Genomic DNA, 18,092 nt, shown 5'->3' with positions numbered 1-18,092 from the left:
ATGTTTTACTTTTCCAACTGGAAATGATTATTGATAACACCCTTCACCCCACTGACAGTGTGAGCTCTTAAAGGGCACGATTGATATCTGATTTCTCTTTGCAGTTCCCACCGCATCTGAGACGGTACCTTGTATCCAGTAATGAACACTTGTTAAAAACATGCATGAATGGATAAAACAAAACCTAATGGTTATCAAAACTCACAGAATGTACACACCAAAAGTGAACCCTCATGTGAACCACAAATCTTGAAATGACAGTGACATGTCAATAAAGGTTCATTAATTGTAATAAATGTACCACTCTGGTGGGGGATCTTTGTTAAGGGGGAGGTTATGCACATGTGGGTGCAGGAGGGACATGGGAATTCTCTGTATTTTTTTTATAAATTTTGCTATAAACCTAAAACTGCTCCAAAAAATAAAGTTTATTTCTTTAAAAGCCAACCTAATGGTTAGAAGAATTATTCTGGATATACTAGTAAGTTAATTTTTCCCCTTAATGTCTATAGTAGGTGTGTAGAACTGCATAGAACTGCTCCCTTCTACAGGATAAAGAAAAATTTTCTGAGCTCTTTCTATAACAATATTTCATCTCCATTGTGTCCTGCCCACTTTTCAGACTGGGTACCTATGCCAGAGATCTTTGGGGAGTTCCACAGGTGACACCTTCGCAGGGAAAAAGAGGACATTTTCCTGGTAACAAAAAACAAAGTCTTTATGAAGGTCACATTTCTGCTAACCTGAGGATCAACCCCAAAGAAATGGCAAATGAGAGCGTTATTCATGATCAAAATGTCCACCACTACCTCCATCCATGACATTGTATCAGCTGAAAAGAGACCCGTAGTACAATACCTGGAAATACAGGATGATCGTCCACATCAATCCAAGAACTATCGAGGGTCGGCCATCCGCTATATCCGTGGAGTTAATGTTGACTAGTTTTATCTGTTTAAAAAGAAAAACTGTACTAGTAATGTACTAGAAGATTATAGACCATTTACTGATGTGACAATTAGCACCGTATTAGACATCAGTACATCTGGTCATGCCCGCATGGTGGCACACGAGAGTGAGTAGGGTGAGCCGTCCAAACAAACAAGCACATGGTTTCAGTGGAAGTTTCAGGGGCATTCATTAGGTGCACACAATAAAAACAGCTACAGAATGAATTTCAAAAACTTGTTTAAAGTTGAAAAAATATGATGTCATGCAAGGAATTACCCACAAAATGCCAGACAGAAAAAAAACAACCCAACAAAAACGGTTATCCTTAACATTCAGAGGTTGACTGGAACATAAAAGAAACTGTGAGGAGTAGTTTAAGAAGATGCACTTACTTTGAAGTTTGTTACCAAATAGCATGACACTTATGTTCTCTTTTACCTATAAAAGTCAGGAGTTAAAAGATTCTAAAATTTGTACTAACCGGTGATCCTCTGTACATGGACTGACATGAAAAACAAAGGGAGAAGATGATACACATACATAAATAATCTTTCAAAATCTGCATTATTTGTTCAAAAGGAATAAAAATGTATGTAGTAAATTCACAGCATGATTTGGGAAATACATTTTAAAGACAAAGGAAAGCCAAGAAATGGTAAAGTAGAAAGAGACTGTCAGGGTTCAGTTCCCTACTTCTGGACATTATCTCTAAAAACCATTCAAGATTCATCTACAACTGTCCTCAGTTATTCATTTCAATACCTTCCCAACTATGAGAAATGTTACTTCCTAAGTTCCAAGAAAACAGACTTGTATGGTAGGTATGGCTCAGTCAATCTCTATAAAATCCAGTTAACAACTGTTTATCCTCCTCTTCATAATCCCTGAACAAATCAGACAAAAAAATAATAAAGTACTCCTTTGATTTCTAGCTCAGTAATTCCCAGCCCAGATTTAATAAGGTGTAATATTAACAATAAAGTTCAGAAGTTTGTAAATGGTTTACCTTTTAAAAAAAATCAGATGCAAATCACCCCACAAATACTTTACTCTTAAGTAATTACTTTAAATTTACCCAGTTATACAACAGAGAAGTAAAGTAAAATCTATCTCAAAAGTCACTGCAAATAACTTGAGATATACCCGTGGGATTTTGTCTCACCAGTGAAGTTCATTCATCAGGTTCAGAAACAGAAAAAAAAAAAAAAAATTGAGAACTTCCATAGATTCCAAACTTATGCTTCTACTTCTTTCAAATCCAGCACAGTTTAAAACACATAATACTTATTTGTGAGATAACCATTTATAACAGAACCTTCTGCAATCTCTAGAATCATTTTGATTGCTTTACAGCTTGTCCAAAATTTTCTCCATATCCATTTTAGTATCCATGGTCCACACATTTATAATACACGCTAATAACCACATACTAATGCCTTTCACAGAGGACAAATTATTCATCTTTCTTTACATATCATTCTTTTTAAAAATGAAATCGAATGTAAGTTGAATTTCTTACCTCAACCCAGCCCCAACTGTACTATGAAGTGTACATATTCAGTTTATTATGGCACCTAAACATTTTTTGCTTAACTTGTGCAGGAAAAAAATGTCTTTCAAAATTATTTCCTCTCTTAAAATCTGTGTTTCAAAACAGGTTTTGGGAGCACAGGGTTTTTGTTTGTTTTACCTCCTCTCCCTTGCAAAATCCTATTAAACCTACAATAAACTTTTAATAGCCCAAGAGAGTGGGATGGGCAATAGAGAGACACCCAGAGAGACGAAAGAATTCCAGAAACCAGAAAGGATGAAATCACATCGATGGACCTCACCTCAGACCTTCTGAACCAGAAAATAAGGAGTTCAGCCTGAGAATCCGTTTTAACAAATCCTCCAGGTTTTGTCAATTTTGATGCATGTCAGTATTTGAGACCCGGAGCAGACAACTGTACTTGGCCCACGTAATCTGGAGAAGTTTGATTTTGCAAGCCAGAGACCCAAATGGACTGAATTAGCCCCAAAATTCACATGTTGAGGTCCTAACCCCTGATGCGACTGTATTTGGAGATAGAGCCTTTTAGGAGGCCATTCAGGTTAAACAAGGTTAAAAGAGTGGTCCCTAATCCAACAGAACTGGTATCCTTACAGAAGAGGGAGGGACACTGGAACTCTCTCTCTCTCTCTCCCTCCACGCCCCCCCCCCCGATACCCACACAAAAGAAAGGCCGTGTGAGGACACAGTGACAAAGCGGCTGTCTGCAAACCTAGAAGAAAGGAAGAAACCAACTCTGCTGGCACCTTGATCTTGATCCTCTAGCTTCCAGAACTGTGACAAAATACATTTCTGTTGTTTATGCCACCAGGTTTGTGATGTTCTACTATGCAAGCCATTGCAGACTAAGACAAGGCCCACAGATGTTTCCAAAACAAACAAAAAAATCGAATTATTTGGGGAAAAATTTCAAAACAAAATCCAGATCACTAGCTCTTCCTGATAGATTGGAAAACCTAATGAGCAGAGCCATCCCCACCTTGTATCCACCGCTTTCTATAATGAGGTGTCCTAGGAACTGTTCCAAACAGTGACGCAGGTAGCCAAATACGTGTATTATTTTACAAAATGACTTAAATAAATAATTGGATTTCAATAAAAATCCAGATTACTGGCTTTTCCTGTCTAATTGTTAAACCTGGAATCACCGTGCTTGTGTTTCATCGAGGTAACTCTAGTTGGAATTGAGCATTTGCTTCCTTCTTTCAGACAGGCCACGGGACAGCTCAGTTCTCCTGCCACCGTAGTTGGTCTCTACCTCACTTCGTCTTGTAGATCACCTATCTGGACCTCATAGGAATCTGAATTTATGCCTTCGTCTGCACCAGGGCGAGTTTCAGGAAAGGCAGTTGGCTCCTTGCATTACTACTTAGAATGATCCACCTGACACCTCCTTGCAGAAAAAAAAAAAAAGTGTGGAAAGTGATGGATCTATTCATGGCTATCACACTTTTCCACAATTCTTACCAAATACTAACATGTACTTTTTTTCAGTAGCCCCACAAACAAGTGGAAAATAAACACAACAGTAGGGTTTCCCTCAGTAAAACGTGAAGAGTGCCTTGATTATTCCTTAAATCAAGCCAGAATCCAAGTACTAAACAGAACATCTATTACCTAAAGGGAAAATCTAAATGAAGAATAAAGTAATTACAAAGGTTAAAGACAAATTCTTGAAAATATGTTTGAGACGTAAGTTCTTAAAACTGTAAAGAACAAAAGTAAATAGTAAAAGAGAGGGCACCAAAGAGTCTTCAAAAACCCATACATCGCACAGTCAATTATTTTGCCAATGGCGTAAAGAAATTCAAGAAAGGGTAGCCCAAAACTGTGTATTTTAGGTAGATTTTCTAAAATTAAAATACATTAGGGATTTGTGGGGACAGAAGGGGAAAGCTTTGGATTTTGTTCTGAGACACAAATGCATTGCTTTCTGCCCCTAGTAAATATAATATTTAAAATCTGAATCCTCTACTTTAAAAAAAATTACTTAGGGTTGTTCTATGAAAATGGACCTAGTATAAACAAGTCTTCTGTGAAAAGAAGATTCTTTGGCTCTCTTTACAAGCAATGCCTTTCATGGCTTAAGCCATTAAATTTTTCTCCAAGACATTAATTATGAGGAATTTTGTTTTCATCTTCTAGCCAGTGAATACACATCAGAACAAAGTGGGACACTATTGTCACACAGCTGAAATGGAAGACCAAATGACTTGGAAAACTCTAAATATCCTGTTCAATAAGGCTTTGTTCAGCTTTTTCCATGAGAAAAGCTCATGGAGGGGGAGCTGGAAGAAGAGAAACCCTCCATTAAGAATGACATTAGAGTGATCTGGAAACAATGCCCAATATTGCACAAGAAGCCAAGTTTGTCTTACTACACCATCCTAATGCCTAAAATCTCTCTTTGGTGTGAAGTTTGATACTTGACTGACTGACCTTTATACTGATTCACTGCACTACAAACTTAACAAAATGTAAATTACCTAAAGGCCAGAATCTAGTTTTCTTTAACTTTGTATTTTCCAGAGTTCTTGTCTTACAGAAAGTATTCAACTATGCATTTGTGGAGTAAATAAATTAATTTAGTCTACACAGACTGAGAAGTAACAATGGAATCATTCTATTTTCCAGAAGTATCTGGATATCCACTTATAAAGCTGGTTTTGGTATTGCCAAACACAGAATTTCCACAAATTAGAAAAGTCTAAATCTAAGAGGATTGGTGCAACCCTTTTGAAGGGAAGTATGTCAACACCTAACAAAACAACATACACACATATGTTTGACCCAGCAGTCACATTTCTAGAAGTCTACCCAGAAGATGTACTTCTAATAATACGAAGGTACTTATGCAAGGCTATTAACTACATCATTGTTTCTGTTTGAAAAATACTGGAAACAACCTAGATGCTCATTCATAAGAGAGGGGTTGAATAAACTCTGGCACATCCAGACAATGGAATACCACACAGCCAAGAAAATGAATGAGAAAGATCTCTTGAGCTAATTTGAGTGATTGAGAAGATATACTGTTAAATGAAAAAAAAGGTGAAGTGCAATTGGTACATCTCTGGTGTGCCACCTTATTGTAAGAAAGAAAGTGGTATATGAAAATACAACTGCTCATTCCTGAAAAAGAAATACAGGAAGGATAAATCAGAAACTGGAGAGACTGGTTACCTAGAGGTGAGAAAAGGAGGCAAAGGAAAGGGAACGGGAATGGAGAAGTAAGGATAGGAGGGAGTGTCACTTCTCTAAGTATAACTTTGACTCTTTGAATCATAGAAATGTCTCACTCTCTAAAATAAAAATAATTAACATCAATTAGGATGTGTGTGGGTTTACCCAAAATGGAATGTAACTGTTACCTAACTCTATTACAAATAATAACATAATGACACCGAAAGGGATGATGCGGAGAACAGAAGTAACCAAAGTGAATTTGGAAACAGCATTTTGACTGGCTATTGTAATGCTGATGACCAAAAGAACTGTACACAAATACTGTTCTCCATTTAGTCAATCTATTTCTCATAAAGACGTGGGCTGGCAATTCCAAAACTACTTTATGTGTATATATCAGGGTTGAAAAGTAAGAGAATATATTGTAGATGAGAGCCAGGTTTCTCATTGTCAGAGAAAAACAGAAAGAAATAAGCATGAAAGGTTGAAATGGACCTTGTGGTGCTGAGAGAGAGAGACAGACATAAATATGTATGTATACTGGGGTTAGCAAACATACATATTTCTAGATCTGTCTGTTAAGAATGCAGTGACACCTCAGTAGCAATGAGCACACCCAGCACCCAATCTTGGTTTCTAAATGCCACTCACTAATAAAAGGAACAAAGGCTCCTTAGAGAAGTGGTTGATTCCAGGACTGGGACAGGGAAAATATAAGGTAAATATGGAAAATCTGTAGTTCCTAGAAATAAGGAAATGCTTGAAAAAGGATAAGGCCATGTCACAAGAGTAAAGGAGATAGCTTCAAGAAACTCTTAATGGCCAAAGCTAGAAGAATTTAAGCAACAAAATAATAATAATAATAACAACAACAACAACAACAATAATAGTAGGAGGAGTACTGGATTATAACTATAGAATGAAATAAATACCCATGAGCCCATAATGAAATAAATAAGAACTGAATAAATAAATGGAGGGGAAAGGACATCGTTTTCTTACAGAACAAGTTCAATTAATTAGTATAAATGAAGGAAACAAAAAATCATCATTAGACAAACAGCACAGAAGTAATTACTAAAGTCAACTTATGCTAAAATCACTTCAGCAGAAGTTTGAGGAGAAGCAGAATATTAGCATAATTTCAATTATCTCCCCTGAGCTTTTTCTCAATTATAATTGGAAAAATAGTAATTTTACCATAAAAAATCTCAGCAGATGACTTTATCAAGCGGTCGAGATGAACATCACCAGCAATAACACATATCAGCGTCCTATACCCACTAACATGATGCATTGAGAGGACTACTCCACTTCCTTGGAATTCTTGCCAAAAATGTATATCCTCAATCTAATCATGAGAAAATATCATATAATCCAAATTGAGTTTATTTTGTGTATGGTGTGAGGGAATGTTCTAACTTCGCTGATTTACGTGCTTGAAAACGAATATATGTATGTAAGTATGACTGGGACATTATACTGTACACCAGAAATTGACATTATAACTTCAATAAAAAATAAAGATTAAAAAAAAATAGAAAGACTTTTCTGAAAAGTAACTAACCAGCAGTTATCATCAAGGTCATGAAAGACAAGGACAGATAAGGTCACAGAATGGAAAAGACAAAGGAGCCACAACATTTAGGTGCAAGGTGTGTTACTGGATTGGCCCTGGAAAAGAAACAAGACACTGGAGAAAAATGGATGAAATTAGACTAATTTCCATGCCTTCCTTCATGATATCATATTAATTTTAATTTCTTTATTTGGCAGTTGTACTATGTTACATACAGGTACCATGTCTATAATTCATCACATGAGGGGAAGCTGGCTGAAGTACAGACATGAAATCTCTGTGCCCTTTTCTGCCACTTTCTGTAAGTCTAAAATTATTATGTAATAATATTGCACATTTATGTTGTACAGATTACAGGCAGTGTTTTTATCCCACAGCCAACACTGAAAACATCAGTATGCCCATACCGTCTTCTTGAAGTGTTTTGTTCTTGTTTCTCTTACCTTCCTTCCTTCAAGGAACTGAAGTGCCGTGCCGATGTTAGCCACAGCATGGATCCGCTTCATACGGCGTCCCTGTTCACATGGCTATCAGAGAGGGAAGGGCAGGAATAAATCAAAGTGCACACATTAAAAAGATAGTTATAAAGCTGATTTAAATGGACTCAGAATACACTTGGAGAATGTTCAAGAACAACCCACATTACTCACTTTATATAAAGGTTAGCAGATACCTACAGGAGGATGAACCCCACAGCACTTGGAAGGAGTGCAATTTACTGAATAAGAGCATTCACTCTCAGCTTACTTGTTAATGTTCTTACCCTTCTGGTTTCTGTATGTCAGAGAGTAGAAATTCACAAAATTCATATGTCATCTATACAAACTGTTACTCTTGTAAGTGGGGAAACAGTTACATGAAAAGTGCTCTTGGTACACGGGTAGGGGCGGGAGATAAATGGGAAATCTCTCTCCCTCTCAATTTTGTCATAAACCTAAAACTGCTCTAAAAAAAATAAAGTCTTAAAAAAGTACTCTTAGTCACTAACCATTTTTTTTTTTTTGGTCATACTCACATACTGACAGTATTAGTAACACGTCTCTGTTTGAACGACCAAAATGCATGGTGCCAACGAGCCAAAGTTAAGTCAGACTGTGAGAATGAACATGAAAAGGATACTAAGTCATTTGTGTTTGAGTTAGCAAAATATAATAAATTAACAAATAATGTAATAAATATAAAATAACAAGTGCTTTCTATGTGCCACACTGTTCATTTTCAAACTCAAAATAATTTCAATGAAGTAGATAGCATTACCCTCTTCATATTTACAGGAATTAAGAGGGTAACAGGTTAAGTGATTTCTCCACGGTTGCAGAGTTAACAGACTGGTCTCTTCTCAGTGACACTAGAAATCTAAATAATCTCTCATTAGAGCTCAAAGCCACATTTTCATTTCCAATTAATAAAGTACCGGGTAATAATTTTTACAATATGATTGTAAACAAATATTTAAATAGAAAATATACTTTTAAAATTTGTATTTATTCTTTACTCTGTTTTACATGACATAGTCCCATCATTGGTCTATGCCTGACCCACTTATTTAGTTGTTTAATTAATTATCTCTCATAATGTAACAAGCACCTAGGAACCTGCAACTAAAACAAAGCCAGGACTCAGAAATTAAGCACAAAAGCCACATCCCTCAATAACATCCCTATTCGTTCCATCCCCTGCCCTCCTGCACCAAGGCAACCATCACACTAACTCCAGTCCGGTGTTTTCCTTCTCACATACACTCAAAGCATTTACTGCATTCTTAAAAAGAATACTTAATCAGTTTTTAACTTTATATAGAGTATCACTGCATTAATCTTTCGATACTTACTTTTCCACATATTATTATTTTGCTCAGATGCATCCGTTTTGTTGCCTGTCACTGTATTTCATTCATTTTGACAGCCACCCACTGTGCCATTTATCTAATCTCCTTCCGATGTGAATCTGGGTTACTTCCAGGTTATCTCAGTTTTGACCTGTGCTGATAGATCATTCTCGTACATCCCACCTTTGGTACAAGAATAAAGCATTTCTCTTGGACGTATACCTAATGGTGGAATTGCTGAGTCAGAGGGAGTGTGACTTTGAATGTACTTCTAATGTGATGCCAAACTTTTATAAAGTGTTTCTACTCCTTGTTCTTATCAGCAATACAAGAATAATACTGTGGATGCATGTTCTGTCTAACACTTGAAACTGACAGATATTTTTTAAAAATTTTTTTCTATTGACTATATGTAACATGGTATTTCATGGTGGCCTTCATGTGTATTTCCCTGCTCAACAACGATGGGAACTTCTCATCCTCTGTTCTTTGGCAATGTCTGTTTCTTTTATAAAACACCTTTTCACATCTTTTGCCCAGACTTCCTTTGGGTTATTTATATTCTTATTATTTGAAGATGTACCTGCTATATTCTTGATATAATCCTTTCTTAATCCTTTTATAACATGTATTGTGAATATCTCTGACCAATTTTTAACCTCCTTTGTCACTTTCTTTGAAGTTTTTGGATTAAAAAAATGTTCTGAATGTTAGTACCACCGCTGATGTATATTAAATTCCCATTCATGCCCTGGTCTGTTTCTGGACTCCCCTGCATCAGTCAGTATGTCCAACCCTGCATCACTACCACACTGCCTCAAGTGACAAAGCTTCATCGTAAGATTTGTTATCTAGTAGAGCAAATACCTTTTCTCTGCTTTTCTTCTTTGACTGTATCCTGGCTAAAAGAGCGCAGCATAACCGTCTGCTGTATTGTTATAACTCGTATTCGTACCTAGTTTTACACAACTTAACTTGCCCTAACTAATACAATGATCGTCCCTTCCAGGCCACAAGCCCTTTGAGGGCACCAACCATATCTCATTCATCTTTGTTTCCCTTAGAGGGCAAAAGGCAATGCCTTATCTGTAAGAGAGATTCCAGATATGTTAGCGGAATACATAGTCAGTAGATAATGCCAAACCTAGTTGCAGACTTGAGTTCTACCCTAAATATATGATCAATGTCTAACAAAGTCACCTGGTGACACGCAGGGGCCTTTGATGCTTCTGGTTTCCTAAGTGCCCACCGTATACTTCTAAGTGGATTTTTAGGCTCCTTTTGTTACTATTATTATTATTTTTTTTTAATGGAGGCACTGGGGATTGAAGCCAGGACCTCGTGCATGCGCATGCACTCTACCACTGAGTTATATCTACCTTCCCCTTATTTTTTTAATTCCTTTTTTTTTTTTGGTTTGTTTTTTGGAGGAGGTAATTAGGCTTGCTTATTTATTTATTTACTTATTTACTTATTTACTTATTTATTTAATGGCGGTACCAGGGATTAAACCCAGGACCCTGTGCATGCTAAGCATGCGCTCTACCACTGCGCTATACCCTACCCACCCTAGGCTCCTTTTGAATGCAGAGTGTTAAGGAGTCTTTAAAAACACTGTACAAAAGATTAGCAAAATAGGTAAGAAATAAATTTCTCTGCAGTCCTTAAGCTCTATTCATAATGCTTCTATTATTTTAAATTTTGCAACGGCAATTCTTCATGTTCTTAAAAAAATCCTAAGTGTAAAATTAAATTAAAATTAAATTAAAAATTAAAAATTAAAAAATTTAAATTTAAAATTAAAAATTTAAATTAAAAATTAAAATTTTTAAATTAAAATTAAATTTAGTGTTCCTGTCTTTATGTGTGATTAAAGATAAATAGTCACTGATCCATTCTAGGAGTAAATGTTCTACAAATAATAATCCAGGGATGTAGAGAAATCCGAGAATAATAATTTAAAAAATTTTAAATTCGCTAGTACCTGAAATGAAATCATAGAGAAAAAAGTCACAATAGGTTATTAAAAGGAACTAAGATACTGCGATTTCTCCTTCCCTTGAGATGTTGATGATAAAGGGAATACCGAGGCATCTGGCTGCATTTCCCGGACGACCGTGGTCAGAGCCAGAGTCCTGGGCTATGTGAATCATGATGCTAAGTACGGTGCTCTTAGTAGAGCTCTACCTATGACATAATTACAGATTTCCTGAACAGCGGTAACGCTCCTTAGGGAAACACTCTTGTTCACACACTCCCTTTGATAGCTCTTCAAGAATGTTTAGGATTCTCATTCCTTTAAATGATGCTTTTCGTCTTAATGTGGTCCTGAACCAAAATGTCCACAGGTACAAAATTTAAATAACCATTGCCATAGTTTCTTTAAAATTCCAGAGTAATTTCACTTTATGCAATTCAGGACCTTGAAGGTCTCAGTATAAATAAATAATAAAGATTAAATCGGAAACTGTCCTTGTATGTCTCCGTTTATCTGTTCAGTGAGAATACTGATCCTATAATACTAACTACGTCTGAATGAGCAGGACACTTAAATAGAAGTAGGATTCCTGTGTCAAATTAATCAGTTTTTCTAGAATAATTTGGCTTGAGGATTAATGTCCATCGAGGTTTCTGTATACTGTTAGCCAAGTACAATGGCAGAATTATACTGACACTTAGAATGGCAACTTTTAAAATACTCATTTGATTGTAATGAAGGTTCCTTCAACCTTTGAGGAAATAACTTAATTCAGGAGGATATATAAAGATGGCCAGTTACATCAGGCAATCAAGGGAGAATTTCAGTTCGATGATTCCTGCATCCTAATGTTGATCCAGTTCAGTTAGCTCATGCCTATGTCTGTTTATTCCAGATTGGCTTTTCATGGGTATCTTGTTTGATTTCTCCCAAAGGAGAGCTGGAGACAAGGATATGGGTGCATGTTTACTGGGGAGGTGACTTCAGGTAGCAGGAGTGAGGATGCATGGAGACTGAGACAGGGAAGGAGGGAAATCCAATAAAGGGTGTGCTATTGAGGGTTCCTCAGTAGGCAGCCGGGGCTCAGGCCCACTGGGGATCTTATGGGGCACTCTATGAGATGTGTGAATTATGCCTCAGAATCGTCCCTCCTGCAAATGCCAGGCTGGAGCTTTTATTCACGGACTCCCATCTCCTTTGGGACCATTTTCTGTCCCGTATCTCAGGGCCGCCTGTGCAAGTTGTGGCTCTGATAAAAGCGCTGAGGGCAGAAACCCAGAAACATGGTGCCAGTGCTGAAGCTGAGTGTTAATGGTGTGTGAGGATCATGTCCACATCACGTGGCTGAAATCAGAGGTGAGCTGAGATGGCACTGGGACAACCGAAAGCACCTGCTACAATATGAATCCAACTAGATAATGACTTACACAAAATTATTATCAGTGTGTATTTTTCAACAAATAACTTTTTTTCAAAAGCTATGTTGAAGACTCGCCGCACGAAGTTAATTGGAAATTTACATTCAGGCAAAAGCACTTTTAAAAAAAAAACTCAGTTATCAAAGTAACAATAATTGTGCAGCTTAAAAAGCTGCAACAGATTAAGAAAAAAATACTCCCAATTTTGGACCCTCTGTCTAGTGTGTTATATAACATTCTGAAGATTATTTTCTGATCTCCCTTGTAAAAAATTATGGTAAACATCGCTTGTAAATAACTTACATTTGCAAACTACTTACTTCTCCACTACTCTGAAGTGAAAAAACATAAGCCCGAGACAAATAAATATTTTATGATTCGAGTAATGTAGAAAAATATGTTTTATAGGTCACTGTCAATTTGTTTTCCACTCTGCTGGTTCTGCTGAGCATGAAAACAAATGATTCTGAACATGTTGTTCCTGTTACAAATGACCGATGACAGAGAATGTCCACCAGCGGATAAAAAATGCCACATTGATTTCAAGCTTAATTTTCAACAACCATATAAATACACAGATACGGACCAACAATCCTTTCCAAATGGAAAGTAAGCACTTAAAGTGAGGTAGATGTTAATTTCCAAATAATCTTCCTGGATACCATACAGGCTCAGGAGTCAACCAGGACTGATTACTGATGAAGTTCTTTACTCTTACTTCAAAAATGGCTACCACTATATACAATGTTTTAAATGTACTATAGGTGTACAGGAACAAGAAAGGTGTTCCTTGCTCCCAGAAGTGACCAATAAACTAGCGTTTCCTGTGTTTCACCCACTGCAAAAGAGAACAACTTTCTCTTACGTGGGCAGCGCCCCTACCACTCCCAACTCCACAACCCCCAAATTCCAAATGGGAACAATTTGATAAGTCTGGTCACAGGAAAAATTCTCACCAGTTTCTGCCCAGACAGGACCTCCAGGAGAGCAAGTAGCTTCACACCATCTTTCATGTCTTCAAAAAGATCATCTACCACCATTGGGGGTTTCCGCTATTAAAAAAAAAAAAAAAAGAATAAATGAAAAAAAAATGCTTCTCTCTCTCTGTCATACGTTTGCTACTCGTTGTGGTGAAATTTGATGAAACATGTCTAAATGCCAAAATTCTATACTTGGGATATGATTGTCAATTATCTTTTGATAGATGCAAAGAGAAAAACAATCCTTTGGAAATAAACTTAAGAGTCAAAAGCCTCAGGAGACTGACTGCTTGAGTTTTCATATACAGACCAGAGTCTTTCCAGAAAGGGAGTTTTGACACAAGTGGGGTGATGTGGGATAAAGGAAGGAAAAGACGGCACTGCCAAGATAAAAGACAGGAGAGAGATTAAAGCAGGAGCTACTGAGGGAACAGGAGGTACCCCACATACACTGCACCAACCTCCCTGCCTCACCCTGGGTGAGCACATTACTGGGTTGAGTCCGGTGCCAGATTTCTACGAACGTTCTCTCCAAGGTAACCTCGCCGGCTCAGTGACCTGCTGTGGGGGCACTGTTAGTGTAGCCAGGGTGGCAGATTGAATCTCCTGTGGGTTAGCTGGCGACGTTCTGTTGCACAAGCATATGTATGACTGAAACATTACGCTGCACGCCAGAAATTGACACACTGTAAACTGACCATACTTCAATAAAAAATTTAAAATATAAATTAAAAAAGAAACAAACCACAAGCTGGCAAATCCAGCAAACCTTCTCTGGCAGTGTGGCGTTGAACCCAGAGGACCAGAGGCGCAGGAGTACAGACTGCTCAGGGCAAGTGTATCGCCACTACTAGAAAAACAAGTCAAAGCCCCTGGCCAATTCATGGAGGGTCTTTTATTCTTTTTATGAAGGTCATTAAAATACTTAATATACTAGGGTTCATGAAACCTTCAATTAAGGTACCTCTTGGCTCAGAAGAAAGTAAAAAAAGTAAGGATGCTAAAGTTGATAGTCAATAGAGTTTGCGTCTTTAGATTTTTCACAGAATACAGATCTTTAAAAAATGTATAACCTGGTCCAAGCTCTATAGTTTTCTGGTTCTTACCGAACATTTTAAAGGCTTAATCTGTATTCTTGACTTTCAATCGTTTTTCTTTCCAAAAAAAGAAACAAAGAAAGAAAACGAAAGAAAAGAAGGAAGGGAGGGAGGAAGGAAGCCAGGAAGGAGTTCTATGTAGAGATATTGAATCACCAAATGTTTTATTGAAATGTGAGTTTCTCTCTACCCACAGATACAGTGCATTTATATTTCTCTTACGACTGCAGGAATTACCGTCTGAATGGTACAATTCTAATTTTAAATGCTTTTTTTTCTCTTTATAAAATGAGCAGCTGAAGACATTTTGTTCTCATGCTGTGAAATGCATGTTCAAAAATAAGTTTTCATTTTCAAGCATTCCTTTTAAAATTCCACTATTCACACTGCTTATTATTTATATAGCAAAAATGTAATAGTGACTTTATATTCTAAGCATATAAGTAAAGTTATTCAGAACAAAATGAGCCTTTAGGATGAAAAATCTTTGATGTGATAAGAATCAAAATTATTGTATAAGCTATGTATAATCATTAAAAATAAGGTGTATTTATCATTCAAAAAGTCCATTTGTATCCTAATAAGATAAATACAATGGAATAATGAGAAAGAAATCAATAAATATGTGAGATATTCTGTGAACAAATACAAATTAATTTTCATATTTTGTGTTCACCTGAAACATATTAAAAATTAAACAAAGCAGAAAATTTTCATGAAATAATAAAATTTCCAAGAAATTGAACACCTAAAAAAATGATGAATTGCATGCATGCATCCACCCATCTATTCTGCCTTTAAACATATGCAAGGCTCTGCCACTTTGAAGAATGCTTTCTCTTGGCCCCACTTCTGCCCCAACATGTGTCTTCTCTTGAATCCCTACTTGTATTCCACATGCTCATATTTCCCTCCAGCTGCTCCTAGAAGTGCCCTTCACATCAGCAATGGCCGCTGAACTTGTCAGTGGCCCATCAGACCCTCTGGGCACTGTGGGTACCAACCTCTCCTTGAGCTGACCCTCCCCAAACCTCTCCAATCAGCCTGCCTGGTTCACAGACCTCTTCTCCTTCTCTGTCTCCTTTCTTCCTAACTGTGGCCATTCCCCAAACGCAATTCTGACCCCTCTGTTTTTTCACAAAATTTTGGCTGGATAGATGTGACTCAAATTCTTCCTTCCAGGTTAAGTGTTCTCTCCTAATCATTGTTCCATAAAAAAGAATAAAATAATGCCACTTGCAGCAACATGGATGGACCTGGAGATCATCATTCTAAATGAAGTAAGCCAGAAAGAGACAGAAAAATACATTATGGAACCTAGCATTATGTAATCAAGTCTTTACTTAATACCTCAACCAGTAAAAAAGGGAGAAAATAAACCTCTGGCCAACCTTACTGCAAAGAGCTAGCAAAAATGAGTACCAGAGAATGATCTTACTATTTCTACAAGCTCCATCCCATTGTGCATAATGTAAATGTTGTGTACAACCAACAAGACACTTTTATTTATCAAAAATTACACCAGAATAAAGGAAAGTCCTCGTAATTACTGGACAAGTTTTGCCATCCCATTTTGCATAAAGTATTGTTTATATAAAGCAAATGACCAACTAGAGGAGATCCTGGCTATTGTGACATTATATTTGTATTTTGAAACAATGTTTTAATAGAAAACCTCTCAGCTAAAATGCCTCTCCTGTCATACACATATAAATGCTCACAGCATCAGGAAGGATTCAGGAAGGTATAGAAATGAGGGTAATTCGTTGGGGCCCAACTTCATGGAAAATAAATAAGATCATGTGCTTTGTTCTGATGGCTTGACAATTTGCAGTTTCAAGAACTAGACAGAAATCTATTGGGCATTTTTAAAGACCACAGATATCTCTTTTTTATTAAGATAAAATTATAAGCTCTTTTTTTGTATAGTACTTGGAAAAATTATATTCTCCTTGATTCTGTCAGTCATGACTAGATGTTCTACAGATATTCGTGCTGAATCTGAGATGCTCAAAGAATGGAATATCTTCAGGGGAGAAGGAGGTGGAGAAAACAAGAGAAAGCGGTACTTTGCTCCTGTGGTTACTCCCTTCCAGAAACTCTCCTCAAAGTAGGTTTAAGCCCTAAGTTCTGGCTGTCAGAGGGCTGCTTGGTATAAAAGTCTCTGGAAACTCAGGGGAAATGCATACACGTCTGTGTCTGGCTGTGCTCCTCGTTGTTAACTCAAGAGTGGAATAGACCTCACCAAGTATTTTTCTCTAATTTCTTCTCCTCCTCGTTTACTTTTGCAGCCTCTTTAATGACATGTAATGAGATTTATTTCCTATCTCTTAGGACTTAAAAATAGATCAAATAGATCAAATGTTTCTCCTTGAACTTTATGAAATCAGAGAAAGCATAGATATCTTTGACATAATTTTTACCGGGAAAAGCAATCTATTCTCTAACATTGTATGTGTGTGTGTGAATAACTTGCATCACTTTACTACTAGTCTGCAGGCACCAGGACATGTTTAATCCTTATCTACCATCTAATCTCACATTTTCATTCATATGAAATTAAGAGAGTAATGTTGATGAAAAAAAGATATTTGGCACAGAATGAAAATTTAAGGAATTCTCACATTTTAAAACTATATAGAGATGATACTACATGTAAATACTTAATAGGCATGCAGGCACTCATGTAAACAATCAAGATGTTCTTAAACCTGTTTCTCTGTCACTTGTGACTTTCTGTGCTTTTCTAAATAGATACATACTTTAATTTAAAAAATAAGTAAAGCTATATAGAAATGATTATAGCCATTCTGAGAGGTGTGAGGTGATATCTCATTGTAGATTTGATTTACATTTCCTTGATGATCAGTGACGTTGAGCATCTTTTCATGTGCCTGTTGGGCATCTGTATGTCTTCTCTGGAAAAATGTTCATTCAGATCTTCTGCCCATTTTTCAATTAGGTTGTTTTTTTTTTTGATATTGAGTACTTTGTATATTTTGTATATTAACCCCTCATCATATGTATCATTTGCAAGTATGTTCTCCCATTTAGTAGGTGGCCTTTTCATTTTGTTGACAGTTTCCTTTTCAGTACAAAAGCTCGTTAGTTTGATGTAGTCCCATTGTTTACTTATGCTTTTGTTAATCTTGCTTGATGAGACATATCCAAAAAAAAAAAAAATACACATTACTAAGACTTATACCAAAGAGCATACTGCCTATGTTTTATTCTAGAAGTTTTATGGTTTCAAGTCTTATACTTAAGTCTTTAATCCATTTTGGATTTATTTTTGTGTATGGTATGAGAAAGTAGTCCAGTTTGACTCTTCTGCATGTAGCTGTCCAGTTTTCCTAACACTTTATTGAAGTGGCTGTCTTTTCCCGATTGTATATCCTTTTCTCTATTGTCATAGATTAATTGCCCATTTTAATGTAGGTTCATTTCTGGGATTTCTATTCTGTTCTGTTACTCTACGTGTCTGTTTTTGTGCCAGTACCACACTGTTTTGATTACTGTAGCT

General features: G+C 36.6%; 1 protein-coding gene across 16 annotated transcripts in view; it reads right to left on the bottom strand.

The window, feature by feature from the left end:
• Positions 1–18,092, bottom strand: part of SYNE1 (spectrin repeat containing nuclear envelope protein 1) — a 427,973-nt gene that overhangs the window by 320,205 nt on the left and 89,676 nt on the right. For 14 of the 16 annotated variants that reach the window (XM_031456562.2, XM_064486565.1, XM_031456561.2 and 11 more), the window contains exons 4-7: positions 13,449–13,544; positions 7,712–7,795; positions 1,433–1,453; positions 859–951 (exon numbers count right to left, since the gene is read on the bottom strand). In XM_031456562.2, coding sequence (XP_031312422.2) covers positions 859–951; positions 1,433–1,453; positions 7,712–7,795; positions 13,449–13,544 — 294 coding nt within the window. The remainder of the gene's footprint in view (positions 1–858; positions 952–1,432; positions 1,454–7,711; positions 7,796–13,448; positions 13,545–18,092) is intronic. The other 2 variants (XM_031456567.2, XM_031456571.2) reach the window with 1 other exon arrangement.

The sequence above is a fragment of the Camelus dromedarius genome, chromosome 6 (genome assembly GCF_036321535.1).
Source record: "Camelus dromedarius isolate mCamDro1 chromosome 6, mCamDro1.pat, whole genome shotgun sequence".
Lineage (NCBI taxonomy): Eukaryota > Metazoa > Chordata > Mammalia > Artiodactyla > Camelidae > Camelus > Camelus dromedarius.
This window is presented reverse-complemented; position numbering and strand designations above follow the sequence as displayed.